The sequence below is a fragment of the Sapajus apella genome, unplaced genomic scaffold, assembly GCF_009761245.1.
Source record: "Sapajus apella isolate SASKATOON/1434 unplaced genomic scaffold, GSC_monkey_1.0 scaffold4, whole genome shotgun sequence".
Taxonomy (NCBI): domain Eukaryota; kingdom Metazoa; phylum Chordata; class Mammalia; order Primates; family Cebidae; genus Sapajus; species Sapajus apella.
Genome location: NW_022436944.1, coordinates 57673549 through 57700982, shown reverse-complemented (window position 1 = coordinate 57700982; position 27434 = coordinate 57673549). Strand labels below are relative to the sequence as shown.

The following is a 27434-nucleotide window of genomic DNA, read 5'->3' as shown; positions in this document are numbered from 1 at the left end:
ATGCATACTCCTGAGCAAACTATTTAGAAATATAACACGGGCCAGGCGCGCTGGCTCACGCCTGTAATCCAAGCACTTTGGAGGCCAAAGCGGGCGGATCACCTGAGGTCAGGAGTTCAAGACCAGCCTGACAACATGGTGAAACCCCGTCTTTAATTAATAAATAAATAAATAAAACATTATGTCAGCAACTGTCAATGGTTGCAGAATTTACATATGTATCTGTAAAGTAAATGCATCAGTGTATTTGTTGTACTATATTTTTACCTTTTCTATAAATTTCTACAAATTTAAAAATTTTTGAAAATAAATTAGCCAGGCATGGTGGCATATGCCTGTGGTCCTAGTTACTCAGGAAGCTGAGGCAAGAGGATCATATAAGCCTGAGTTAAAACACACAGCAAGCTATAATTTCACCACTGTACTCCAGCCTAGACATCAAAGCAAGACCATCTCTAATTACTAATTAAAAATAAGTAAGTGGCTGGACACAGTGGCTCACGCCTGTAATCCCAGCACTTTGGGAAGCCAAGGTGGGCGGATCACTTGAGGTCAGGGAGTTTGAGAGCAGCCTGGCCAAGATGGTGAAACCCTGTCTTCACTAAAAATACAAAAATTAGCTGAGCATGGTATTACAGGCACACCTGTAATCCCAGCTTCTCAGGAGGCTGAGGCATGAGAATCGCTTGAACCTGGGAGGTGGAGGTTGCAGTGAGCCAAGATTGTGCCACTGCATTCCAGCCTGGGTGACAGAGTGAGACTCCGTCTCAAAAAAAAAAAAAAAGGAAGTAGCTTCAGCTCCCAGTGGCTTTCCAGTTCCCTTCATACAGCACTTAGTTTTCCTCATTCAACCTGTTTAAAAATGTCTCCGCATGTGACTGAAAGAAGAGAAATAAAGTCAGGAAGAAAATTAAGAGTATGGAAATTCTCCAGCTTTAAGGTTTGGCTCCTAGGTTTTTCATCTCTAATTCCTGTTGTAGGCACATGATCAGCCCCATATTCCCATCCTTCCCCCAAAGTATGCCTACACTTGAAAATTTGTTATTTCCTGCTGGAGCCATGTGTCCTCGTGACCACCCACTTCCAACATAATCCTCGTTGAAGGCACTGAAGGTTGGAGGGATACTGGGATCTGGCTTAAATTTACAGTGCTTTCTGTCAGCATCACCTGAAGAAAAACACACAAAATGGGTACATTATCAGTAAACAAATATCCCTCAAGATTCTCTAAGCAAGGCAAGCTGGTTGCTACTGGCTGGCATCTCTCCAAGCGGCTAGTATTAGGGACTGCATGCATGTCTCAAGTTCCTGGGATAGTTCAGATACTTCATCTGAATTTAGAAAGTACTAGTCTAGGAAAGAATGCTTTTCATATAGTGTAGCTATCTCATATAATTTTGACTCTGGCCTTTCCAGTTAAAGAAGAACTCCTCTGAATTGCATTTAAGTAAAAAAAATCACCAAAATGCTAAACTACGTAAAAAGCTTGGCTACTAAATAAACTCTTATTTTTTTTAACAAGACACCCATGTATTGTATTTTGTAGAATTGCATTTGATAAGTTTGTGTGTTCTGAAATAATGGTATATATAGACACAAAACAATTTATTCCAGGCAGACACAGCCTTGGGAAGAGGAGTGTCTCTGATATCTTGCTTACTGCCTCTTAAGCCATGACAAAATAAACATTTAAGTTATGAGCTCCACCCAGAAATTGCTAAAACAGAATATTTGAGTACCACTTAGGAGAAAAGAAATCTCAGATTTTGTTTACTTTCTGACACCTCCAGAATGGCTTGCCGCAGAAAACGTTAGCCAATCCTAACACTAACTATTGCACTATCACGAGGTAAGATCTTCTTAAACTACAAAAATTATGAGAACAAATGAAGCATACTCAGACTGCTACTCGAAGAAGTGTAAAGTAGAGAGCAATGAAGTCACTGATTCCAAGGTGATTTCATTCAGCCAAGAAAAAATTACTATCAGATCCCAAAGTTCACAGTAAAGCATCAAAAATGTAGCTTTTTACAATCACTTTATACAGAATAATATAGAAAAATTATCATTAGTAAATTTCTTAGTGTCATTACCATTGGAATCATTTCCTTCTACACCTAGTTATCTTTGCCTGGTGCTCAATACCCTTGAAAAACTCTTTCTAAGAATTTCCAAAGGCCTAAGAAGATACCTTCCTTGAGAAAAGATGTAAATTTAATGCTGTAAGGTGTCTAGCAACATTACCAGTGGAGAACATATTAAACCAAGCTCAGGGATTAAGGTTCCCTGATCTCTACTCGATGCACAGGTTTGGGCTGTAAGTCTGCATGACAGCCAGTTTTTGACCTAACCTTCTCTGGAACACTTTTTATCTTCCTTTTGGCCTTTCTCTGCTCAGTGCCAAGACAACCTTCCCGTAGTACATGGGCAGGGAAGTTAGTTCTTTTTTTTTTTTTTTTTTGAGACGGAGTTTTGCTCTTGTTACCCAGGCTGGAGTGCAATAGTGCGATCTCGGCTCACCGCAACCTCCGCCTCCTGAATTCAGGCAATTCTCCTGCCTCAGCCTCCTGAGTAGCTGGGATTACAGGCACACGCCACCATGCCCAGCTAATTTTTTGTAGTTTTAGTAGAGACGGGGTTTCACCCTGTTGACCAGGATGGTCTCGATCTCTTGACCTTGTGATCCACCCGCCTCGGCCTCCCAAAGTGCTGGGATTACAGGCGTGAGCCACCGCGCCCGGCCGGAAGTTAGTTCTAGTTTCCTCTTTCCTGAGGGTGTCGTCCTTTAGAGTTCCAGGGTAACATGGGGAGGGGCTCCTACACTGCAGGACCTACAGAACAGCCTTCCTTGGATGAGCCTTAGGTCTTTTCTTCAATCCTCCTCACCCCATAATGTGGTTTTGGTTTGCCAGGACTGCGCTTACACCTTTTTGGAGTCTGGCTTTCTCCCACAAACGCTGGCCTGACAATTCACCACTATGCTGCTGGCTCTTCATTTTTCTTAAGTGATTTTTTTTTTTAAAGATACACTTTTAGTTGGGCACAGTGGCACATGCCTGTAATCCCCGCTACTCAGGAGGCTAAATTCAGGAGGGAGACTTGAACCCAGGTATTTAAGAGTAGCCTGGGCAACATATGCAAAACCCCATCACTAAAAAAAAAGTTAAAATATATATATATACTTTTTATATACTAACATTTTCAGTTTTCAGCAGGAAGAGTCTGTCTGAATAACTCAGTCCATCATTACTGAAAATAGGCCTTTTACATTAAAATCAAGTAAAACACAGGTATATTGCTTCCTATTTTCAAATTATATTAACTGGCTCTATTTTATCGCCTCAAAGGTACACAGCTCACAAGATTTATTATACAATATAAAATGCACAGCTTTTTTTATACACTTGATAAAGTTTTCACTTGCATCAGTTTCTCTGTAGCAGCAAGCACATTCCAAGCCTCCTGTTATTCCGCTGGTTGCTGTGCACTCTAGGATGGCACACACTTACTTTAACATCAGCATTTGCAGATGCATAGCCATAGCACACATTTTAAAGCAAAGGAGAGTATGTGCAACACACAGCAAATTAAAAAGCAAGTAATGAAAGGGAACAAAAACTACGACAAAAGGTAATATCCTTAACCTAAGAGCTTCTACAAATAAATTCAACCCCCTGCCTAAGCAATCTCCATTCACTCTTCAGTCCACTTCTTCAGAGAAGCCTTACTAATCAAAAGCAGGTTCTCCTGTTATAATGTCTCATCACACTTTTTTTTTGAGACACGGTCTCCCTCTGTTGCCTAGGCTGGAGTGTGATGCTATGATCTTGGCAACAGGGTTTCACCATGTTGGCCAGGCTGGTCTCAAACTCCAGAGCTGAAACGCCTCAGCCTCCCAAAGTACTGGGATTACAGGTGTGAACCACTGCTCCCAGCCACTTATCAAACTTTTTACTGTTCCTTAATTATACTATACTAACTTGCAATCACTTCCTTTGAAAAAATTATTATAACTATACATCCATAATTATCTGTTTAATAGGTCAACCCACTCTCCCAACTCAAAGTGTCATGGGAGTAGAGATCCTCTGGTCACACATATGTCCCCAAGGGTTGTCACAGTGACAGACACATAGCAGGCACGTAAATATTTGTTAAGGTAAAACTGAATGGTGCTCATTGCTACAATATTTATGACCTCCCAACTAGTGTGTCAAGATAATGGATATTTTCATCCTTGAGACAGCTGGAAAGGGTCTGGCTTTCTGGCTGCCAGGCAGAGTTGATTTAACCAGTAAGCCATTTAAATACAATTTTCTACACGTGCTATGATATGAAAAAGGTTGTGAATATTAATAATCACCACTGTTTCAAATTTGGAGACATCTTTTGTAAATACTGTTACTTCAATTTTTTCATATAGCCACCTACCCATTATCTTGCTTTTGGAAATATGTTCAAGAACCCATCGAGGCACCCGCTTTGCCTGGTCATAAGACAGAGCGTGATTAGTGTAACACCTTGTCTCTGTTCCAGTTAAAGGGAACCCAAATTGTTCCAAGACAGCCTTTTCCGCAGATCCTAAGAACGAGAAAAAAAAAAAAAGGGCAGAGACAAAGAAAAAAACAGCAACAATTAATGGCCCTTAAGAATGAAAAATTCCAAGGAAAAGGAGAACGGTGTGATTTACAAAGGACCGGCTCAGGAGTCCAACCAACCAGAACACCTCATTTTGCAATGACATGAGACAAAGAAAACAGTCGGCAAAGTACTGATTTGCCTATAATCAGTGGATAAAGTGCAGCCACTGCATTAGCTTCTGAATAAGAACTTGATTTTACTGGGCTTTCACATCAAATTTCCAAATCATCTCTAAAGCACTGACATGCGTCCCGTTGCAAGATAACAGTAAAACTGGTACTGTTTTTCCTAGTGGGAGACACCAAGCACACACTCAATAGTGAGTCAGTTTTGAGACAATCCTCCTCTGATGCCTCCTCAAATCCTCAACCTACCAGAGTAGTTCTCTTGCTAGATGCCAAGTATCCAAAGGAGCAAGTTAAATGAGCACGTCGGCAAAGTGCAAGAAATTAGCGCGTGTTAATTTTTTTTGGTCAAATATAGGGGACCCACTGCAACATGAGGATTTATACACTTTGAAGGGGTAACAGGTATGCTTCAACTGAACAACACGAAAGAAAGGCAGTTAGTTAATCTGCTAAAACGATGAGTTAATTTATTCCTTCATCCACACTTACTGAACGCCCATTATGTACCAGGAACTGTGCCGGTTAGATGATGGTGGCCAAAACAGACACAGCCTCCAGCCTTCCGGAGCCAGCAATCTTAGTGGAGGCCACAGACATTCAAACATAGATACCACGATGAATAATTTAGGGGAAGAAGGTGGGGGAGGAGGGTCCTGTGCAGAAAACGAAGATGCCCGGGGGAAGGAAAGACGTGAGGGAGGCAGGCGTGACGCGAGGTGGGGAGGGGAGGCCGAGCCGGGAGAATAAAAAGGTCGAAACCAAGCGCCGGGCTCGGGGCCCAGCCAACCGGGAAGGCTGCGCGTTAAGGTCGCCATTCATACCCCAGGTAAGAGTCGGAGCCCGAAACCTCGGCCAGGGCAGGGAGGGCGGGCCCACAGACTTACCATCTGGCTCCTTCCCTGCCAACGCTGCCTCAGCGCCCTGACTCCGGAAGAACTGCAGGGCCGCGAGCCCAGCTCCCGCAACGCCCACTACAGCCCCGGCCACGAAGCCACTCAGAAAACGTCGGGAGCCCCGGAGGCGGGAAGCGATATTCTTAGCAGCCATCTTGCTCGAGGTGGCGGCCTTTCACCACGGCGCATGCGTGCGCAGACACGCCCCCCAGCCCCCGCCAAGCTGAGGGCCTCGCGCGCCCCCTGGTGACACACCGGGGCGCCCTGGCGCACGCGCGCTTCATTCCCGGTGCACCGGACGATGGATGGGAGTGTGATGTTTTGAGGGCTTAGTGGTGTGCTGTATATAGTCTTGAGAAGAAAATGCTTTTAGTCCCATTTAATAGGTGAGTAAACACTTGCACATGATTGCACTGAGGTCTCCAGAGCCTATATTCCCACTCAGGTCTATTTATTTATTATTTATTTATTTATTTTATTTTTTTATTTTTATTTATTTATTTTTTTTGAGACGGAGTTTCGCTCTTGTTACCCAGGCTGGAGTGCAATGGCACGATCTCGGCTCACCGCAACCTCCGCCTCCTGGGTTCAGGCAATTCTCCTGCCTCAGCCTCCTGAGTAGCTGGGATTACAGGCACGCACCACCATGCCCAGCTGATTTTTTGTATTTTTAGTAGAGACGGGGTTTCACCATGTTGACCAGGATGGTCTCGATCTCTTGACCTCGTGATCCACCCGCCTCGGCCTCCCAAAGTGCTGGGATTACAGGCGTGAGCCACCGCGCCCGGCCTTATTTATTATTTATTTAGAGACAGGGTCTCTGTTACCCAGGCTGCGTAACAGTGGGATGATCATAGCTCACTGCGATCTCGAAATCCTGGGCTTAAGCCAGCCCCTCAGCCTCCTGAGTAGCTGGGACTACAGGCTTGTGCCACATTGCATGGCTAATTTTTTTTGGTGGGGGTCAGCAAGCAGTAGAGAAGGGGGTCTCCTTATGTTGCCCAGGCTGGTATCCAACTTCCGGCCTCAAGCAATCCTCCTGCCTCAGCCTCCCAAAGTGCTGTAATTGCAGGTGTGAGCCACTATGCCCAGCCTTCTCTTTTAAGTGAGAATAATGATACTTAGACCATAGCGTTCTTGTGTGGATTAAAGGAGATGACACATGCAAAATGTTTAGGGCAATACCGGGGCATGTCATTAAGTGCTCTATAAATGTTACAAATTTTTAAGTCATCTTTACTGTTTGTCGTGGTAGAATATAAAATCCAGATTGCTGAATGCCTCATGGCAAAGAAAGGATAGATGCATTTCATGGACTACCACTCACAAATGAGTGAGTCTTCATTTTGCAGCACCATCTCCAGCATTCTGTGTGGATGTACTTCTTAGCAGAACCTTCAAGTTTCCTATTTCTCAGGTCACTGGTAGGAGTATGTTTCATCTGATCCCACTGATGATTCACTGAGCAGGAGGCCTCTTCTAACAACCTACTCACGTGCACACATTATTTTGACAGCCTCAAATGGGAGGCTACCCCCTGCCAGGAATACCTCTTGTGAGGGACTCTGACTGGTTGTTACATCAACCAGAGCCCTTCCTAGGGAATTTGGATCTGGTACTCTCTCCGGGGAGCAAAGCTGTGACATGAAACCCTGGGACTGGGCCAGGCACAGTGGCTCACGCCTATAATGAATTCCACCACTTTGGGAGGCTGAGACTGGCAGATCACTTGAGGTCAGGAGTTTGAGACCAGCCTGGCCAACATGGTGAAACCCCGTCTTTACTAAAAATACAAAAATTAGCCGGTGTGGTGGCGGGCGCCTGTAATCCCAGCTACTTTGGAGGCTGAGGCAGAATTGCTTGAAGCCCAGGAGGCGGAGGTTGCAGTGAGCTGAGATCACACCACTGCACTCCAGTCTGGGCGATAAGAGTGAGACACTGTGTCAAAAGAAAGAAAAAGAGAAAGGGAGGGAAGGAGGAGAAAAAGCAAGCAGCTCTGGCACTGTCTACAGCCTTGTTTCCTGCTAAGTAGTCAAAGGAGCAGGTACATCTGGCCTTGCGCTGAGCAATAATGGAAGCAATACTGGACGCAGGTGAAGGCCTGTAATGCTGTGACCCCAGCTCCCAAGGCTCCCGAAGACCACATGTATCCTGCCTTTTGAAGGCTTAGCTAGCCATTTCCCCCAAGATCCTTTCAGTGAAACCCCCTTATCTGTCACCTGCAACCGAGTCCTGACAAATACAACGAGACAACACTGGTATCTGTAGGCTTCAAGGCTGCTTCAGCAGCTTTCCCCCGAATTTACTAAATACACAATCACTGAAGTACCGTATTTCTCAAAGCCCTTGTCAGTGCCAGACAGTGTTAAATACTAGAGAGATAAACGGTAGATGGCTTTTCCTAATCTAGATCCACTACTTCCAAACAGTGTAACCCCACATTTGGTCCCACTGGAAGGGCTGCCTGTCGCTAGGGAGGAAAACTCCCTCTGGGCCTGTTTGCCCACCTGTAAAATTGAAATTGGGCCAGTGATTTGTAAACTTTAATTAGGGTTCCCAGGTGTTCCTTAGGAAGGGGTGAGAGGGCAAGTGAAATGGCCCTTTAGCTGTCTTCTACTTGCTCATTCAGACAAGCCTGGTTTTATAAACCTGTGCCAAGTTTCTCTTGGTGAAAAAATTCCTTTGCTAAAGGCAAAGTTTGACCAGATGACTCCTAAGGTCCAACCTTTCCGCTTTTCCAGCTCCAAGATCCTGTGTCAAAAATGTCGGCCCTTTGCCCTCCTTCCTTGGGGGCACTCACTAATAAAAGGTGAACTTACTAAATGTGAAAGAGCAAAAACAACCAAATGTTGGGCAACTGGTCCCTCAATAAACCTTTCTTCAAAAGCTTCAAGCAGTTGCTTAATTCTCATAATAAAGGGTGAATTAAAAGGGCGTTTCGCCACTTAGGCGAATACGAGTTATGGACCAAAACAACTTGTTAAGCACAGAAAGCAGTGAGGTGATTTCTGGAGCCTTCCCGTTTTGTTAGTTAGGTATTAAAGACTCATTATTTTATTATTGGGGAACCATTTCATTCATTCAGTGAGATTAAGTCTGGATCTCTGAAACCTGGGACCTGGTTTGCTGATTCCAGGTTGGGGATAAGGACCCATATTTGATAGCTTAGCAAATGACTCCAGTACTCAGCAACATTTGGGAATGGCAGAGCTTGTCATCTGCAATAGTCCTGAATAAAACTTATTTTCAAGGTTTCTCTGCTCCACTTAAAACAATATTGCTCAGGGTGGTCTGTAAAGTATAGGTCTGGTTGCAAAGGACAGGGGAACAGGGGAGTGTCTTGGACATTTGGAAAATATGCTACCCTGCAGAAACTTACCCAAAATCCTGGAACAGTTCCTACAGGGGAATGGTCCCCATTCATAATAACCCCAACTAGACCCTGGACTTCTGAATGGCAGAAATGGAGACCCGTGGTGCTTAGCTCCAGCCCCACAGGACCATGGCAGGCTAGGCATTCGGCCATTAGCATCTGTTAATGTTACACACACACCAAACAGGAACTGACCTGAGTCAGCCCTACAAGCAGGGGAACACCATTTTATTTCCAATTCCCATGAAATTCCAGTCCCCTGCCACATAATTGAGAGAGACAAGGATTGTTTTATTATTTTATTTTCATATACAAAAAGATAAAACTTGAAATAGTTCTAGATTTTTCCTCCTATTGTTGGGGCGTGACTGCTTCTTCACACAGGGGGAAAAAACTACATTCACATCGGTTTATTTGAGGACCCAGTGCAGAGTTCAAGCAGCAAAACCCCAACTTGGCAGATCTAATTTCAAACTTGACACTCATTTCTAAAATTACCACAGTAAAAAGGAACAAAGATCCACTGCAAATGAATGAACTATGATACAATGTTCTTTCCAAAATGTTTTCATTTTGCAACTGTAATTACATGGATGTCTGCTTTAGGCCATTTTAGAGTGTGTGTGTGTGTGTGTATCTGTGTGTGTGTGTGTGTGTGTGTAATATATATATATATATATATAAATCAGCACACTTTTCAAATCCAGACAGGGTAACAGCAACAAGCTTAACTCTGTATATATATATTTTTTAAAACATGAACTTTAGTATAACTTTTGTTAATTCAGTAGTACAAGCTATTTCTGTTCTACAAAATTTTTATTTTATAGCTACAAGGGGTGAAAAGTGACCTACTACATTTACATCTCACATATCCTGGTATGCAAACAGTACTTATTGAATTTGAGCCAAAAACTAGAAGTCTTTAGTTTTAGCACTCGAAAGAGCTTCCTTGCTTCTACAGCCTTAAATCATATACTAGTCACATTTCCAGAGTTTGCAATTACTCATCATTTTAAACTGTGAGAAACAGGTGAACCCAAACTTTTAATTACAATTTTTATATACAAGTTAGGTAACACAGCTCAGTAAGACTTAGCTATCCATCCTAAGCCCGACACACACATCCTCCACTAGGTTAGACAAGTCTTAGGGTTTTCCTTCTTTCTCTTACAAATAATGTACAAATTTAGAAGTAGCTGGTAAAACTGATATATATATAAGATGGCAAATAAAAGGTGAAGTTTTCTGTTGGTTCCAAAACTGTTCCTGCAAATTTTGTACTCTGCTGTGTTCTTTAACTGTATGTGTGTTACATGCAGAAAGCTCTTTTCGTAAGAATTGACATCAAACTCGATGTAAGTTAAATTTACAGTACTGTATATTCAGATTCAAGGACAAATGTGGAAAAATATTAACAGGTGAAAAATTTGGCCTTTGACACTACCATTAAGATCATGTCAAGTTCATAAGCAGATTCTTTTGTACAGTTGAAAAATGGCATTGTTGTGGATTTGTGGTGTGGAACTGAAATCTAGAAATACGTTTCTACTCTGCGGTAACCCTCTCCCTCAATTCTGAAGTACCACTCAACTTTCTCTGCATTTTTACAGAATTAGAGAAAAAAAAGGAAAAAAGCCGCTGGCATTTTAAAAATTCCTTCCCTCACTGGCAGTCTTAACATTTTCAGATGAGGTCTCCCAAAGAATCTCTAATAATCACTTGCTTCCAGACGGCCTTTCATGATGACTTGGACACTTTTCAAATTAAAAGATGTTGCCTAATCTTTCCTACTCTCATCTCTGTCATTGTTGGTAAAATTTGGGTGATTGCATTTTTCCCTTATGGAGAAATTATTTGGCTAAACACACATTTAACTTGCGGCAGTGCTCTGAGAAAACCCCACTCGGGTTAAAGCACTTGCAGGGACTGAGGTCAACAGTCCACGGAATGGGGCAGAGACCAAACACTTAAGAGCACTGACTTGGGCCCCTCACTGGGAACACACTGACCCTGTGTCCCGTGGTCTGTGGACAGCAGGTCTGCAGGACAGCAGGACAGTCCAGGAAGGTAGCCCATGCTCGTATGGCTGAGTTACCACTTTTAATCTTGGTCTGCCATCTATGCCCCAGAGACAAAAATTCAGATGTGGTGACTGCTGGTTAATTAAACTTTTTGAACTGGTAAAAAAGGCTCTTTAAAAAATATATATATTTATTTAAAATACATCAAAATGACAAACAGCCATATCCCACAAGGCCTAATTTCACAGCAACATATGCTACAGACATCTTCCCAAAATGCACTATGGTGGATGGTGGGTTTTTTATCCTGCCATTTAAAGGAATGTTCTACATTTGAGCATTAGCGACTGGAAATGTGTTACAAAGAGCTTATCTTTGGAAGTAATTTGCGTGCAAGCCCAGCCAATTAAATCGCTTTGCCTATTCAGACACATGAGAATACTGAAAATGGCAGAATTCAAAGAGGAACAGAGGAAGCACCATTCAGACGGCACTCTAGACCCATCCCACCACAGTGCCATGACGAGCTTGCCAGAAGCCCTTTTCTCATTCCTTGGGAAGAGTTTTGCTTTAATACAAGTAAGTGCCCACGCTCAGCAGGGTTCCTGCATATGTACGTTAAAAGTCTGCAGTATCAAGAGGACCCAGATGGCGACACTGTTCAACATGAGGTCTGAGGTAACTGGTTCTTAAAATACCTGGATCACAGAAGCGCATCCAGAAATTAGAGCTGGGAAAAAGGAAAAAGGTGGAGGCTGGGGACTAGAAAAGACAAGTAGAAAAAAGCTTACAGCAGTTGCTTTTGTGGGAAAGACTGACAAACACAAAGGCACAGCAGAATTACATCCCAAGACACGTGGCTGGAGAGCAGAGACATGTTCTTTTTATGGGGAACAGATGGGGTTGGTTTCTGGGGTGCTACTAGATCTGCTGGAACTAAATTTATTCCAAGTATAAAAAGGGTACAGTGTAAACCTACACGCTTAACTAGAATGAATAAAAAACACAGCTGGTTTAAAATGACACATTAGGGATTCTCTTGATAAAACCATCCCTCCCGTCCAGTGCACCTCTGTCTGGAAGCAGCAGCCTGAAGCCAGCAGGCAGGGTCTGGGGGACAGGTCTTCAGCTGGGATGGGCCACTATGAATACGAGAAATTAACTTAATTATTCATAATATATCACCACCGAAAGTCCCACACAAATAACCATCCACTCTCTGCCGAACAATAAATAGGCTAAAATGAAGACCGCTTTCCATACTGTGGCAGTGATGCTGGACTTCCTAAGAAAAGCAGGAAAACTCTGGTGCTATTTGAAAGATGTCCTGCTGTTACTGGGGTTCTGAACTTCCTCTCTGGGCTCCTGGCTGATTGCACGGATGGTAGCAGCAAGCCAACCCAACCATTCTTACCTCCAAAAGAGCCCTGACCAGAAAGGACAAAAGGTGCCTGGCAGCTGTCCACTGAATTGGATCACTGCATCCACATACCGCCTCCCCTGGCTTTCTGAACAATTACTCAACTGGATAATTCTGTCCCCCACCCTAGATAATGTGACCTTAGATAATCCAGTTTGGTGGATTACTCAAACCACAGATTCCCATTTCCAAGTTTTTTTAGCTGAATCTTATTCACGTCCCATCCCACCCCAATCTGCACCCCTATACAATTTCTGTTCCCCCAAACACTCTCACATGACTATGTCCTACGGCAGGAGCTTAAAAACTAATTTTTGACCTCGGAACCCTTTGTTCAACAGAAATCTCAGGAGGAAGCACCAATGTAAAACACTGCTGGCCCTCTCTCCTCCCAATCCACAAGCTGAGCTGAAGTATCACTGTCCTATACAACCACAAGTGGAGTTTCAGCCAAAAAAGACCCGCAAATTGACTCTGGTCTGCCAGTGTATCACAGGAATCCGTATGAGCGCTGAGTGAAAGTTCCGCACCACTCATGCTCCAGTGTACGTTTCTCTTGAAAGGTAAAGCTCATCAGCTCCGATTACAAAATCATTCAAATTCACTAACTTTATAAAAATAATCTGTGGTATAAAACAATCTCCACATTGTGTAGAAGAAATCTGTCAGGTGATATAACTAAATATATATGTAGAACTATCGATTTTTTTAAAGTAAAGTTCAAGTGTTGTGTATCTATTATACAACCTATTCTTTTATTTACAATGCTAACATTCCGATGCGAACGTGACTAGCAGTCAGGGAATGAGCCCACACCCAACCAACAGAGAAGTTCCCAGGACTCAAGACAGAACTCATGCATCTGCAAGAAGACCCAACCTCACCTGCCTGAAAAACTAACTCGTGGGTCGTATTTTTCATAACTGTGAGCTCAAAAATGTAAACTTTGCAAGCGAATGTAATACTTTTCTATAGACGTCCAGCATAGCCCAGGTTTATATAACAGCCCACTGCATACACACAAAGAGCTGTGTGTACATTGCCTTAGTGTCCTGTGGTTGGTTTACAGTAGTTAATCAGAATTGCCTAGGCCCTAGACAATCCAGACACTGCCCTGGAGAAATGCAAGGCAGTGCAGGGCCCATCACCACACACTGGCATTTAGAGAATATGTGTTTCAACTGCTGAGGAAAAATCACTTCGGTTATCTCTATGAGCTGCCATAGGAGCAAATAAAGTATCACTGCTTTTGGCACTACAGGGATGGGGGAAGTACCACAATCAAAAAGTCTTGCTTCATTCATACCTGGAAGATACCATCATGAAAATGTAAAAACTTGGTAAAGATTTAAATCATGGTAAATTCTTTAAATTCAAATTCTCGTTCAAAGCAAAGTTTACAGTGGACCCAAAATAAACATAAAACATTCAAAGCGTCCCACTAGATAATTTGGACTTTTATTTGCTGACAGGCCTTTTGGACCCACCAATCGTTTAAAAAAATGTTATTGGGTCAACTGAATTAATTTCCAAGGGGGTGTTTTTCCTACAAAACTAAATCCTTATTTCAAAAAACTTTTCCAACCTTCTAAAGGTTTGGAATACATTCATAGGTAAGACTGCTGGTTACAAATCAACTACCCGGAATCTTACTTAAAGAACTATGCATATAACCCTGAATTCACTCAACATTTACAAATCTAACTAAGAAGATATACAGTTCACCAGCTGAATCACTGGGCCTGTTTATCTAAAATACTACTGTCAAGTGAGATTTAAACTCATCACTACTAGGTTGAACATGTTAGCTGTTGAGTATTTCATTAGTTTAGAATTTGCAAACAGCCACTAACTAAAAAGAATTCATATCACCCCAGTGAGAAGTAGAAAGACACCCTGTCCCCTTCTCTTTCTGACTCTTCACCCAGGATGGAGGGTAGACGAACAGATCTACGGAGCTTCTTACAAAGGTACAGTCTGATGCCCCTGAAATGGGAATCAGGTCTGGCCATCTCTCCAAAGGTGTGCCATCAAAAACTCAACAGGCTGAAATAACTGAGACTGAAAATCAAACTCCTGGAAACTGCTTTCCAATTAGTGTATTTTTCTAGTGAAATCAAGTTCTCGAGAATAATAACTAGCCGTCCAACTTCCAGTACCAATTCTAAAACCTTACGTATTTCTGCTTACTATATTATTTTAAAAACCAGCAAACCCTTGTGTTACCAATAGGTGCTGGGAACTTTACACTGCATACTAAAAAAGGCAAAATTCTACTTTCAAGAGGGCCATCCAATACTCGCACTTCAATGCAACAGCCACCTCCCCGTCCTCAAGGCTCAGAGCACAGGAGGCATGTGACAGGCCTTCTGAGCCACACACAGCACATGCAGAACATTCGATACAGAGCTGAGCTTCCTTCCACCAGGGAAAGACCCACACACACACAGCCCGAGCACACAGGGCACAGTAGCAGGACAGAGGAAACAAGAATGTGGCCAACTGAAGAGAAAAGTGACAGAGCCCAGCTGCAGGAAGAAGTGCTGTGCTGTCTAAGTTCTTTCGAGAGGGTCGGCCTAGCCTCTCAGGGTAATGGAAGAACTATCAGTGTGGCGTGGAGATGAGAGACCCTTCCTTTTGCTAAGAATAAGTGAGCAGAAGTCTCTATCCTCCTGAAGATGTTCAAGGCTGGAAGACGAACTCCTTGTTATGCAGAAACCCCCTCAAGTCCAGACAGGATGAATTCAGAGTCAGAATCAGCTGGCACGTGTGGGTATGCCCTCCCCAGGCAGGCCTAGTCCCACAGGCTCCTCTCCAGAGCAGACACGACAAGAGGGCCATGCTGGACAGGGCTAATGATGCTCAGCATCTTCCCTCACAGCCAGGTGTGACTTTCTCCCCAGGACAGCCCATTTGCAGCCCTTGTCCCCCGGGCAACTCATGCAAAGAGCTCCTGCCGAGGACCAACGGTCCCAGGAGAAAACCCAGCGTATGCCAGGCAGGATGCTGTGATGACTATGTCTGTGGCCTTCCCCAACGCCCCGTCGCTGAGAGTCCTCTGCAGGATACTGTAACACAACCGCCTCTGTCCTCACTTTCTTCCTCCTCCTGCTCATTGCTGGATTTCTCTAGCTAGGGATGACTTCTCAGTTATCATAGACACTTTCTTCCCCAAGGCCCATCCCTACAGCCAGGAGACTGCCTGGATGACAGCACACTAGAAAGGAAGCAGCAAGGATCCTTGGCTACTCTCTGCTAACTTGGTCCCCTCCCACCCTGCATGGAACAGCCCCTTCCACTGACAGGGAACATGATACCAGGCCCCATTTCCCCAGTCTTTCAGAGACTGAGGTCAAAAACAAAAAGAAAGCAATGATCTGAGCTCCCCAAAAGTGCATGTCACATGAAGTCTTTACGGAAAAGAGCACAGGCAGAGGCTCTATGACCCAGTAAACTCAAAAGCAGAGCTCCAGATGGCTCACTCCTCAAAGAACACACGACAGCGAACAAACATTTTACCTGGGGCAAAAGGCCCACCTGTGCTCCAAGAGCCATGCCCTGTAAGGAGATCCCCCACCTTCTTCTTGCCATCGGCAGTCAGATACACCACCTGATGGGTGCACCCTACATCACGCATGAGGGCAAGAGCAGCCTGAAGCCAAAGAACTGGCGTGGACCGCCCCTCCCCAGTCACACCAAACAGGGACCATCTCCTGACACACCATCTGATGGCAAGGCCCCATAGGGACACCACAGTGGCCGAGTGTAGGGTGGGCCTAGAGGGAGGCCACCCAGGGAAAAGGCATGCAGGCCTGACCTGTCTGTACCATGTCCTGACCACAAAGTCCCACACCAGAGCCATGGCTCAACCCCCGCTTGGCCAGGTCAAAACTTCTCACAAGAATCAAGCCGGCACACACAAGAAAAAACCCCCAGAGGAACCAAAACCAAACCGAGAGGCTGGGGTTTAGCGTTCAGGTAGTATCATGATCTGACTATTCCTGCAGTAGATTTGCTACATTTGTTAGTGGTTTGTTTCTTCTGAGGATGAAAAGTAAAGATGCCCGCAGTGCCTGAGGAGAAAGCTAAAGAAATTAGATATGGCACTTTTCAATCCATATTTAAAGCTTCTTAATGAAATAAATGGAAAAGAAAAGCAACTGCTGTAAGGCCTGTTTTGCCATTAAAAATTATTCCAAGGGAAGAAAAATACCACAGCACAAAATCAAACCATTTAAAAAAAAAAAAAAGACAACATAGCTTACCAGAACGCTGTTCCTATAACTACTTGGCCAGCCCACATTTTGACCCATGAAGCAAAAACTGAGCTCTGAGAGGGAAGCAAACGGGCCTCACACAGCCCCCTGTGCCCCAACACCCAGAGGAAAGGACCCGGGGCAGCAAGCCCCAGACACTGCACGGAGCACGGCAGGCAGATGACCGGGCATGTGCAGTGCCCCCAACACCATGGACTCCAAGACTGGCCAGGGCGAAGCCCTTCACTCCCAGACACGCTGCACTAGATGACTGACCCGAGTCACGGTGTGCTTCACAGAGGCGCCACACATCTCTTCCAACGTTGCTGCTAATTTGCCGAAGAAGTCAAATCTCAAGTAAAATCACCCCATGCAGGTCTAAGGGCCATCCTTCTACCAAGTTTAAGTGGAGTTACCTGTCATTCTGAACACTAACCGATCACATATATTACATGTGAGTTACATGTGAAGCTCCCAACAACCCAAGGTGGGGGGGCTTTTCAGTTCTCACCAGGTCAACCTCTCCCCATGGCCCCCACTTGCCTACCCTCATGATGAAGAGATGCACTATTTTTAAATAAAATGATCTAAAGAAACCATTAGGAAAAGCTTTCACAAACAAAACTGATGAATGCCCAGACCTGGCCCAGACAGCCCACCTACAGTTGATGGCAACTATTTACAAGAGGGCGTTATCAAACAAAAATGGTAGCACTTCCTAAAAGATGCAAACTTGTTTCTTTTTCTCTGTTTCTTTTAAACTTCCTTGTCATAAAAGCCAACTTACATTAAAATATACTTACTACAAGACAACACAACTAACAAAATATATAATAAACCTTACACAAGTAGAAAATTCTGAGGTATTTCTGGTTTGAGGTGATCTGTGGTCATGAAGTTTTAATTCTTTTACTTTTCAAAATTTAAACCTTGGAAGCCACATAGCAAAGCATGTGTATACGTGGATGTGTGTTTTGTTTAAAAAAAAAAAAAAAAAAAGCGTGTTTCATAAATTTAAAAAAAAAAATCAAATGTTGAAACAGCAGCATTAGGAACATTCACTGACTAGAGCAAGGTATGGCGTAACAGAAAAATTGTTTTTTAGGATATGTACCACTTTAAAGGGTCTGGAGAAAGTCTTGTCCACAAGCCACAGAAAGGGGACAGTAATGTCACCACCTGGGGTGGAACCAGAGCTGCAGGACTCTGGGGTCCCCAGAGAGACAGGCCTTGGCAGATTCCACCCAGGAATCCTCTTGCCCTGTCTGTGCAGGATGACCCCCTGTGGGCATTTCCCTGAACTGCTCCAAGAGGAAACAAAAGTATTTCAACTTTTCCTTCATCAAGGGTATTTACAGCATCGTGTCTCATGAAGAATGTATTCACTAAATTGTGATGATTCTACCCTCACCTAACTTTAAAATTAGGGCAGAAAAAGCAATGTTTCATCCTATGCCCAAGGCCAAGTTAGTGAAAAGAAAGTGGTCAGGGCCAGCAGGTAGGTCAGGGCTGCCCCAAGTCTCAGGCTTTCTCCAAACCCCGCTCTGACTGCTAACGCTCGGCCTCCACAAGGCCCTTCCCCTCGATTCCTGGTTACCTGAGAAGTAGCCTCCATAGCAAAGGACGCTGCTCCGAATGTGCCCGAGTCCAGTGTAGCTCTGTCCCAAACCCTACCCCAGCACCGTCCTCCCCTTCCAACTCCAGTCCAAACCATTCTCATCCCAGTTTTTTTCTCGGTCAGGACAACACCCGTTAGATCCGTGAAAGACGCATCTGCTGTTTCTTAAGCTCACTAAAACAAAATAAAAGGAGGGTAGGGAAGAGGGAGGGGAGGAGGGCAGAGGAAACTCCTCTTCTGAGGAAGGTTATGTTCTTATGTAACAGTCTTCAAAGGTTCCTCTAGGTAGAGTTTGCAGCATTAGGTTTCCTAAGACAGGAGATGGGTTTCTTTGTGTCACAGATTCTGAGACGATGAACAAAGAGAAAGCGGGAAAAATGAATCCCAAAGGACACGAGGTGGCTGAGGCTCTTCAGCAAGGCGCTGGTTCTGCATTCACAGCTCAGCACCTCAACGCCTGCTGACGTGTCCGCTGTTTGTGATACAGTAGAGCAATATGCTGGTAAAAACTGATCCAATCCAAAAAATAATATTAATAATAATAATTATAATAATTATAATAATAATAATAAAAAGTCAAGGTAAAATAGCAGCTGCATTTTATGTGTTTGTTGGTTTTATGAGATTTCCAAAACAAAACACAACTTTTTTTTCCTTTTTTCTTCAGATCCACTGAGTCTGGACAGACACTCACATCCTGGGCTTAGATGCTTGATTCTTTAGGGGGCAGGTCCACCTTGGTGACAGAGGTCACCAGGGAAACGAGCTAGTGCCGTTGACCGACCTCCGAATCAGGGACACCCGCTCCTCCACGCAGCCCGCGGACAAGCGAGCCTCTGCATCATGGTCCCAGCACTCCTCGATGGTCACACAGAGCTGGGCCAGGCCCTGAGCAGCAGAGGGGAGACAGGAAAGACACCTTTGTTAGGTCCCTTCAATGAGGAAATGCTTGGGGGACAGTAAACATGACGCTCCAAGGATCAGGCAGAGCCCACCAGCCCCAACCACAGCAGCAGGTCCACCAGCAGAGGCCTGGGGAAAACTTCAGGAATCAGCATGCCTGCCTTCATGGCAGTCATCTTCCTGGCCTACTGGCCACCCTCCATAGCCCTAGGAAAGGTTCATTGAACCTCAACATACATAGGAAGGAGAAGGAGACATCCAGGCCCCTACTGGGGCAGACATGGCTACTTGCCTGGAAGCAATTATATTCAAACAAAATCTTATTCAAAGCCCAAATCATACAAGGACCCAAAAGGTAGCAGTTCAGTCAAAGTAGGGATCTGGAGAAGGAGATCATCCCCCCTACCTTACTCCCCACAGCCCCTGGAACACATCCTTAGAGTCCAGGGAATGTAGCAGACTTTCTCTTTGCCCATTCCCACTTGATTTCAGCTTCCTGTTGCATGTGAAGGGTTCTCCCTTCTCCACCCCGCTGCAGAGTCGCCTGCACTCGGCCCCTTACCGGATGTTTCAACCAGTGATCCTTAATGGTGGGCCTCATCTTCTTGTGCACCACCACCTCCTGCAGCTCCTCCAATGAAGGGTGCTGGCCTATCTCTTCCTCAAAGGGCAGCATGTACTCATCCACAGGTCCTAGGAGTCAGAGAGAGCCTGGCAGGATCACTCCAAGGTCCCACTGCTCTCCATCCCCCAACCTAGGATGCCCAGGGCTGCCATCCTACTTACCATCTGCAGCCTTGCAGCGAGACACAAGCTCCCACAGCACCAGCCCCATGGCATACATGTCAATGCGCAGGAAGGCATCTCTCTGGAAGTTGATGGCTCCCTCAAGCACCTCAGGAGCCATGTACCGTCTTGTACCTACCTATGTGGGGACAGAGGAGGGCAGGGTTTACAGTGACTGGCCATACACACACAGCTGGGATATGGGGAGTTACATCCTCTGTGCACCAGATGGAAGCAAAACAGCAATTTGGACAGGTTATCAATGATGGCAAACCTTGATTCGCCACATTCACAGCAGTTACAAGAGATCACAGGATCATTTACACTTGGGTGATGATAATTTTTAAATACCATATCCTGGAGGTAATAGTAATCTAAAATAGAATTGTTACCAAATTAATACAAGGAACTACAGACGATGTGTATTTTGTTGAGGTTAAGACAAAAAAAAAAAAAAAAACAGGGAAGGAGAATACTTAAAAATAAATAACAGTGATTGTTTTAGGAATGATTTCCTAAATTGAATTTTTAGTTACTTTTCCCAGGTTCTTTCTTTGGATCCTTAGTACATTCCTTTCTGTTTTATCTCAAGAATTAAAACTAAAAAAGTGAGAGAAACATTAAGACTATGAGGACTAGTGGTCAAAACCCCAAGGGGAAATCTCTACGTTTCCCAGCTGACTGTTCTGGAGAAGCTATGCTACACCGCCCTCCTGGTCTTGGTTTCTCCACTGGTCAAACAAGAGCATTGTTCTGAGCTCAGACAGCTCTGAACACATGTAGTGACCCTCCTCCCTGCACCTCACCAGCTGAGCACAGAAGGGCAAAGTGTCTTCCCCGGGCCTGCCCCTCTCTTCCTGCCCTGTGAGGCTTGTTACCTGTCCGTGGGTATCCCCTGGAGGTTTCCCTGGCTCAAATCGAACAGCCAGGCCAAAGTCAGCCAGCACGGCTGTGAGGTCACTCTTCAGCAATACATTCTTGCTTTTAAAGTCCCTGTGGAGACAAGAGGGCAGAGATAAAGCTGAACTTCATGATCCAACTCCTTCCTTGGTTCCCAAGATACTAGAGTCTACGCCCTAGAGTCAGCCCCCAGACCATGTCATCCCACCCTACCTGGAGTGCAGAGGTGAAGCAGCATAGGCAGGCCGCTGCAGGAACCCACATGGGTGTGAGAATCCCTCCGTGCACCTCAGATGGAAGGCTTCCACCAGGGTTGACAAAGCAATACCTACCCTAATGGCCGGGCACACCTTGGCCCAGTCCCCACACTATCAAAGGCCAGCCCATGTATTTATTCTCAGAGCGGTTGTGGACAGGCACACTGGCCTGGAATGCAAGTTTTCTGAGAAGAATTTACAGTGTTTGGCATGTGAATAGAACAGGAATTTAGTATTAGCTTTCCTAGGATCCTGCAGAGGCCCCTTAGGGCCTTGAGCCCACCACCAAGGTGGGGTGGAACAGGGTGCTGTTGCTTGTACCCAGCTCCACCTCTAATAAGCAAAGCTACTTGTGCTGCTGCTCAATTTCCCCAGTGGCCGCCTCAGCCTTGTGAGGATTCGACTGAGTAGTAAGTGCAAATTCTTAGGGCCACACCTGGCATACTTGCTAGGTACTTCTGTTAAGTTGAGCCACACAGTGGAGACAACATCAACCTTCTGGCCTACAAAAACTGCCCTTTCATACAGTCAACCTTCTATGTCATTACTGTTATTACCATCAGGGATCCTTCAGCTTGGAATGCTGGAATTTGAGGTTCATTCCTCTCCCTCACAGTCACAGAACCAGACTCAACTAGCTACAGGACCTTGGCTAAGTCATTCAACTTCTCTGTACTACTGTTCCTTCATCTGCAAGTCACAGCTGAGAAATATAGTACCTGTCTCAATGGTTGGTAATGAAGGTTAAATGAATTGATATTTCTCAACTACTTACAGCGCTGCCTGCCACTTAGTAAGCATGACAGTGATAAGCTCATCCAGAGTTTCTTAAAGTATGGTTGAGGACCCCAGAAGAGCTCTGACACTGTTCCAAAGGAATCTATAAAGTCAAAATTATTTTCATTTATTTGCTTTTTTAAGGCTCATTCTCTTAGGAGTATAAAGAGTTTTCCAGAGGCTACATGAGATGTGATGTCATCACTCTGACAGCTAATAGGATGTGTGGATGTGCTCGAATACAGCAAGTATCAATAGACATAATCCACTTATACAAAAGTCCTTTTAAGAGTATACAGGGGTCCTAAACTAGAAAATTTGAGAACTACTGAGCCAACTCTCCAACCAAAGTAATGGAATCAGCACTTCATGTGGCCATTAGAGGGCACCAAAAACCAGCTTGGGAGGCCATGCCATCCCCAGGACACAGGGGGAAGGCTAGGTTTGTGCCCAGCTGCCTTGGACAGCGGCAAGCAGAATTAAGTAAGTGTAGGGAGTTAAGACATCCCCAGACACTGCTCTCGCTCCCACAAACCCTCCCTACAGCTCTGGGCCAAGTGCAGGAAAGGCACCTGCTGACTCAGGTACCTGTGGGCAATAGATGGCTTGTGGCCCTCGCCACGGCACCAGGGCACGTCCTCATGCAGGTATGACAGGCCTCGTGACATCGTCTCTGCTACGTGACACAGTTCATTCCATGTGATGATGTTCCCCTTGAGGTAATCTGTGAGGGAGCCCTGAGAGAAGACAGCACAGGACTTGAGCAAGGACTCTGGGTACAGGACAGGACCCAGACCAGCCGTGGCAGAGAAGTCTCAGTGGGCCAATGGCTCGGCTGCCTTCCTGGGAGGCTACTACAATTGACATGGAAGACAGATGAGGCCAGGAGGCGAGGAGGGCTAGGGGCTGGGAATCATGCAGTCACTACTCTTATCAGTAAGAACTTATCCCAGGGTGAGAGGTTCCTATCACAGGGGCACCTATGTCCACACCTATGGCAGGGGGAACCTCATCACAGACAGTGCTAATGGGGTCGTGGACACCACCACAGGGCAGGGGTCTTATGGAGAGCCACCAAGGGGACCTTCCATCTCCTCTCAGAGTCCATTCTGATGCATGTGGCTCACCTTGTCATGGAAGGCCGTGATGAGCCACAGCTCTACTTCAAGGTTGGAGCCTCGCTTCTCGGCAGCAATGAACTGTAGCAGGTTCTCGTGCTTCATGCCAGGTGTGCTGAAGATCTCCCGTTCACTCTGCCACGACTTCTTGTCCTGAGGCCGGGGGCGAGGGGTTGCGGGGACAGGTGGCTGGCTTAGCCCTGCTACAGCCACACTGCCCTGCAGCAGAAAAGCCATTCCCTACTCCCCAACCCCCAGCCTGACCAGGAGAAGACCGGTATTAAGTTAGGCCCCAGAGCATTAAGCCAACAGTGACCCCAAGATCACTTAAGGTAAGGCTAGCACTTCGATTTACAAATCAAAGGTCCACAGATAAGGAGTGACACAGTATCACCCAACAAATGACAGGCAGAGCCAGACCTGGTGTCCAGGGCCTCTGGAAAGAACTGCTATCAAAAACAAAACCCTAGAAACCGGGGTAAATCATGGTTTTGCAAAGCCCTACCCTAGTCCTATGATAAAATCCCACAGTTGCATGAAACCCACAGACCAGCCAAATGTAACATGAGTAACTACGCCCAGTAAGGCTCACTTTTCTCTCATACCACAACATATTCGGGGTTTGGATTGCCCCAGGGCAGGAGACGCTCCAGTTCAAGCTACAGTGGAGGTAGAGGACCTGGATGGAGCCCCTCACTCACTCACCTGAAGCGGAAAGATCTTGACAGCCACAAAGTCGTTCATGAGCTGGGCCTTCCAGACACAGCCAAAGCGCCCCCGAGCCTTGATCTCCAGCAGCTGCAGTGGCTTCAGGCCCACCAGAGGGGATGGAGGTGGAGGCCCAGGGTCCTGGGGGAGAGCAAGGCTTAATAAGGTCTGGCCTGTCCTCCCCACCTCTACCCTGCCCTGCCCCAAGCCAGCACTGTCTCACCTCATGGATGTCCACGTGGCCGTAGGGGGGCTTACGATGCCGGTACATCCAGAAAGCCAGCAGGACGATGAGGGAAAGGCCCCCGACGGGCAGCAGTGAGTAGGCCAGCACCGTTAGCAAGGTGGGCGCTGTCGAGGGTGGCTCGTAGGTGACTAGGGGACACACGGAGCCCTGTGTCAAACAGCCCGCCCACCCTCACACCTGCAGAGCCAGACTACAGGGCCCTTTAGCCACTCCCCACCCAACTGAGGAGCCAAGAGCTCCAAGCCAGAGAGGCCCAGGTCAGCCGACTCAGGGCCCCCCTTCCCACTGCCCCCTCACCTTCCGGGCCCCCAGCCTCTGGCAAATGAGTGAAGCGCTCGTTGCAGAAGTTGCCTTCACAGCAGCAGAAGTACACCTGGGGGTTCTCCTCAGTGGCCACACACTCCTGCCTGGAGGCACAGAATTTTCCATACACCCCTCACCTGGGGGATGCAAGACTCCCCCAGGTCTGCCCGGCCCACCCCTCCTCACAGACAGAGCATCTTGTGGGCAACATCAGAGGGGCAGTGTGAACTCACCTCCCCTATGGGAGACCCAAAGCCAAGGAGAACAGCCAGGGGTTGACACTCACCGAGACCTGTCCTCAAGGCTGGGGCAGGACAAACAGGGTATGGAAGGGCGTGGGGCCCTGGCTACCAGCTCAAGAGCCCCTTTCTGGTCCTTCGTCTCCTGCTCAGCACATCCTGAGACCCAAACGGCCCAGCGGGCAGCGTAAGTGCAGGTGGGCCCAAGACGAAAGGAGGGGGAAGCGCGAGGTACCTATCGTAGCAGTTGAAGTCGTCCAGCCAGCAGCCCTTCTTCACCAGCTCGATGGTGCCGGAGCTGTTGCGCCAAGAGGCGTAACAGTGCAGCCGCTTGTCCTGCTCGCCCTCGCAGTGCTCCAGGCCACTCTGGTTGGTGCGCTCCAGCTCCCAGTTGGCGTTGTAGTAGATGCACTCCCGTGTCTCAGCCTCCCCACGCCCAGAGCCTGTGCCCCAGAGAAAAGAGAACCACTGAGCATGCCCCTGGGACCACCACACAAACCCCCGGGTGCCACGCTACCCTGAGGGAGGGAGACTAGGCGGTGGATTGGGTTCACCAACACCCCTACACTAGCCCCGGGATGTGGACCACCCATCCATCCAACACCTCTTAATTTATGTGTGCCAGCCAGCACCAGCCCCCGTCTCATTCTGCAGCCCATCACAGCTGCCCCTAGGCCTAAGCAAAAGGGAGGAGGCAGGAAACCAAATGCCACAGAAGGATGGATAACCAGCTGGAGAGACAGAGGCCAGATGCACAGAAAGGGCACCAACACCTGAGGCTCCTGGGAGGGGGTGAGCGTTACTTCCCGGCGGCAGCAGAAACTGATAAAGGGGTCTTTAAAACCCCAGTGCATGTCGGAATCACTGTATGTTGGAGGTGTGGGGGAGGGGAGCAGTGTTTATTCAAATACATATTGCCGGGCCCAATCCAGAACCATCTCAAAAGGAATGGGGGCAGAATATGTGCTTTTAACCACCCTGTCTGTCTCAGGAGATTGTGATACAGATCTCAGGGACCACCTGGGAAAATGCAAAAGGGAGCTGCTTCCGGCTGCTCCTGTCTCTGTCCCCTTCTCACCACAGTCTTCCAGGGAATCCATGCCAGTGGGTCCTCCACAACTCCCCACCCATACTGAATGGGAAGCAAGGACCCTCTACGCGTCCTTTCCAAACCCAACAACCACACCTGGTACGCGGCAGGCTGGCGAACATAAGGAATGAGGCCTGCATGTGCAGGGTAAGCCTCCCAGAGTCACCAAGTGGAATATGTGCCTCAGGCAGAGAAGGGCTAGCTGGTGGCCTAACCTACAATCACAGATCATTCTCCTGCTGGGCTCCTGGTGACCCCAGGGCACTCCCCATCACTGCTGAACCCCTTCCACCTGCTGCAGGAAGTGCCATCCAGGTGGACAGCCACTTCAACCCCCACCTGCCCATTCAAACACTTTCCTTCAAACTTGGTTTCGAACATTCCCCAAGTCCATCTTCCTCACCATCCCCTATGAAACAACCTCCAGTCCCCACCCCAACCTACCCTACGACCCCCAGGAACCACATAGCCCTGAGATGGGAAAGAGTACGGAGATGCCAAAGGAGGTTCAGCTCTGTCTGAGAGCTCTGCCATCACCCCTTTACAGGCCGCCCACAATAGAGGGAGGTGATGATGTTTACAACCTCACTGCCAGAACCCCATACAGACACCCGACAGGGAACCAGCACTGAGCATGCAGCCACCCTGTCCACACTTCTTGGGCCCACTGTAAGCCAGTGACCTGGCAACACCCCTGGTTGGTCTTCTCCTACCACTATTTCTGTCCCAGGAAGGACAGAGGGGTCAGGGTCAATCCCACCAGCCAGCCAGCCCACCGGCAGCCAAGGGCCCTACTTCACCATCAGCCTGAAAGGCCGACTGCAGTGGCAAGAACACGGATCCTGCCCTGACCCTGGGGGAGGACAAAGTACCTGAACACTAGCGTAGCCCAAGGACATCCTCACTCTCCTCTCTGCCCGCACTGGTGGCCTTCATGGGGAAAGAGCATGATTTCCCAGTGTACGCCCCAGGGAGAAGGACACTGACTGGCTGTCAGGTGAAAGCAGCCCCCCGACCAGAACGGCCATTATTCTGTCAAACCCAGCCCGTTTTGGCATCTCCCTGCAGTGACAGGATTCTTCTTCCAGCTGCAGGAGCAAGCAACTAATCTCAAGGATCCAGGTAGCACCCAAGGTCCGAAATATCACCCAATCAGAATGGTAGTGCCCGGCCACAGTTCTGGTCATCCTGCACCGCACGGCCTAGGCTCTGACACTTGTGAAAGGAAAACACATGGCCTCCTGACCAGCCAGTCAGTGGGACTCAGCCTCTTCCAAAGAAAGGGCCTCAGGGTCCACAGAGAGGCTTAAAAAGATACACTCTGGCTTCCCCAGCCAGGCCCTTCACCAAGCATATGGCTTTAAGCTTTAGGGGGAGAACCCAAGAGGGTGGGGTGGAGGTAGCAAACCAAAGGCGGAGCGAGCACACCAGGGCCAGGTCTGAGGCTTGCACCTATGATGCCCCTGTCTGCCTGTACCAGCATCCAATGGCGGGGTTTTTCGAAGCACCCTGTCCAGAGGCCACAGGGCCTCCACTCCCCAGGCTGGGCCTCACTGCATCCTTGGCAGCAGTTCTAGAAGGGTCCGTGGAGGCCTGAGACTTGTGGGGCCAGCCATGAAACTGCACTGCAGACAGGGGAGCTAGGCACTCCCCTGCCTTCCCCTCACTGCAGCCACACCACAATGTCACACCCTCCACGGAGCTGGGTACTCCCCTACCCTCCCCTCACTGCAGCCACACCACAATGTCACAC

At 47.0% G+C, this 27434-nt stretch overlaps 2 protein-coding genes across 3 annotated transcripts in view; both read right to left on the bottom strand.

The window, feature by feature from the left end:
• The window catches only part of EXOG (exo/endonuclease G), a 29917-nt gene extending 24046 nt beyond the window's left edge, over positions 1-5871 (bottom strand). The window contains exons 1-3 of the mRNA XM_032270566.1: positions 5654-5871; positions 4432-4581; positions 1029-1168 (exon numbers count right to left, since the gene is read on the bottom strand). Of these exons, the coding sequence (XP_032126457.1) occupies positions 1029-1168; positions 4432-4581; positions 5654-5816 (453 nt within the window). The 5' untranslated portion in view covers positions 5817-5871. The remainder of the gene's footprint in view (positions 1-1028; positions 1169-4431; positions 4582-5653) is intronic.
• A 3450-nt stretch (positions 5872-9321) lies between these two features.
• Positions 9322-27434, bottom strand: part of ACVR2B (activin A receptor type 2B) — a 38541-nt gene continuing 20428 nt past the window's right edge. Inside the window, exons 2-11 of one of the 2 annotated variants that reach the window (XM_032270543.1) lie at positions 24827-25034; positions 24347-24456; positions 24026-24177; positions 23800-23943; positions 23104-23247; positions 22565-22713; positions 20921-21035; positions 20043-20181; positions 19819-19949; positions 9322-19241 (exon numbers count right to left, since the gene is read on the bottom strand). In XM_032270543.1, coding sequence (XP_032126434.1) covers positions 19104-19241; positions 19819-19949; positions 20043-20181; positions 20921-21035; positions 22565-22713; positions 23104-23247; positions 23800-23943; positions 24026-24177; positions 24347-24456; positions 24827-25034 — 1430 coding nt within the window. In that variant the 3' untranslated portion in view covers positions 9322-19103. Of the gene's footprint in view, positions 19242-19818; positions 19950-20042; positions 20182-20508; positions 21036-22564; positions 22714-23103; positions 23248-23799; positions 23944-24025; positions 24178-24346; positions 24457-24826; positions 25035-27434 lie in introns of those variants that run through there. The other variant, XM_032270553.1, reaches the window with a different exon arrangement.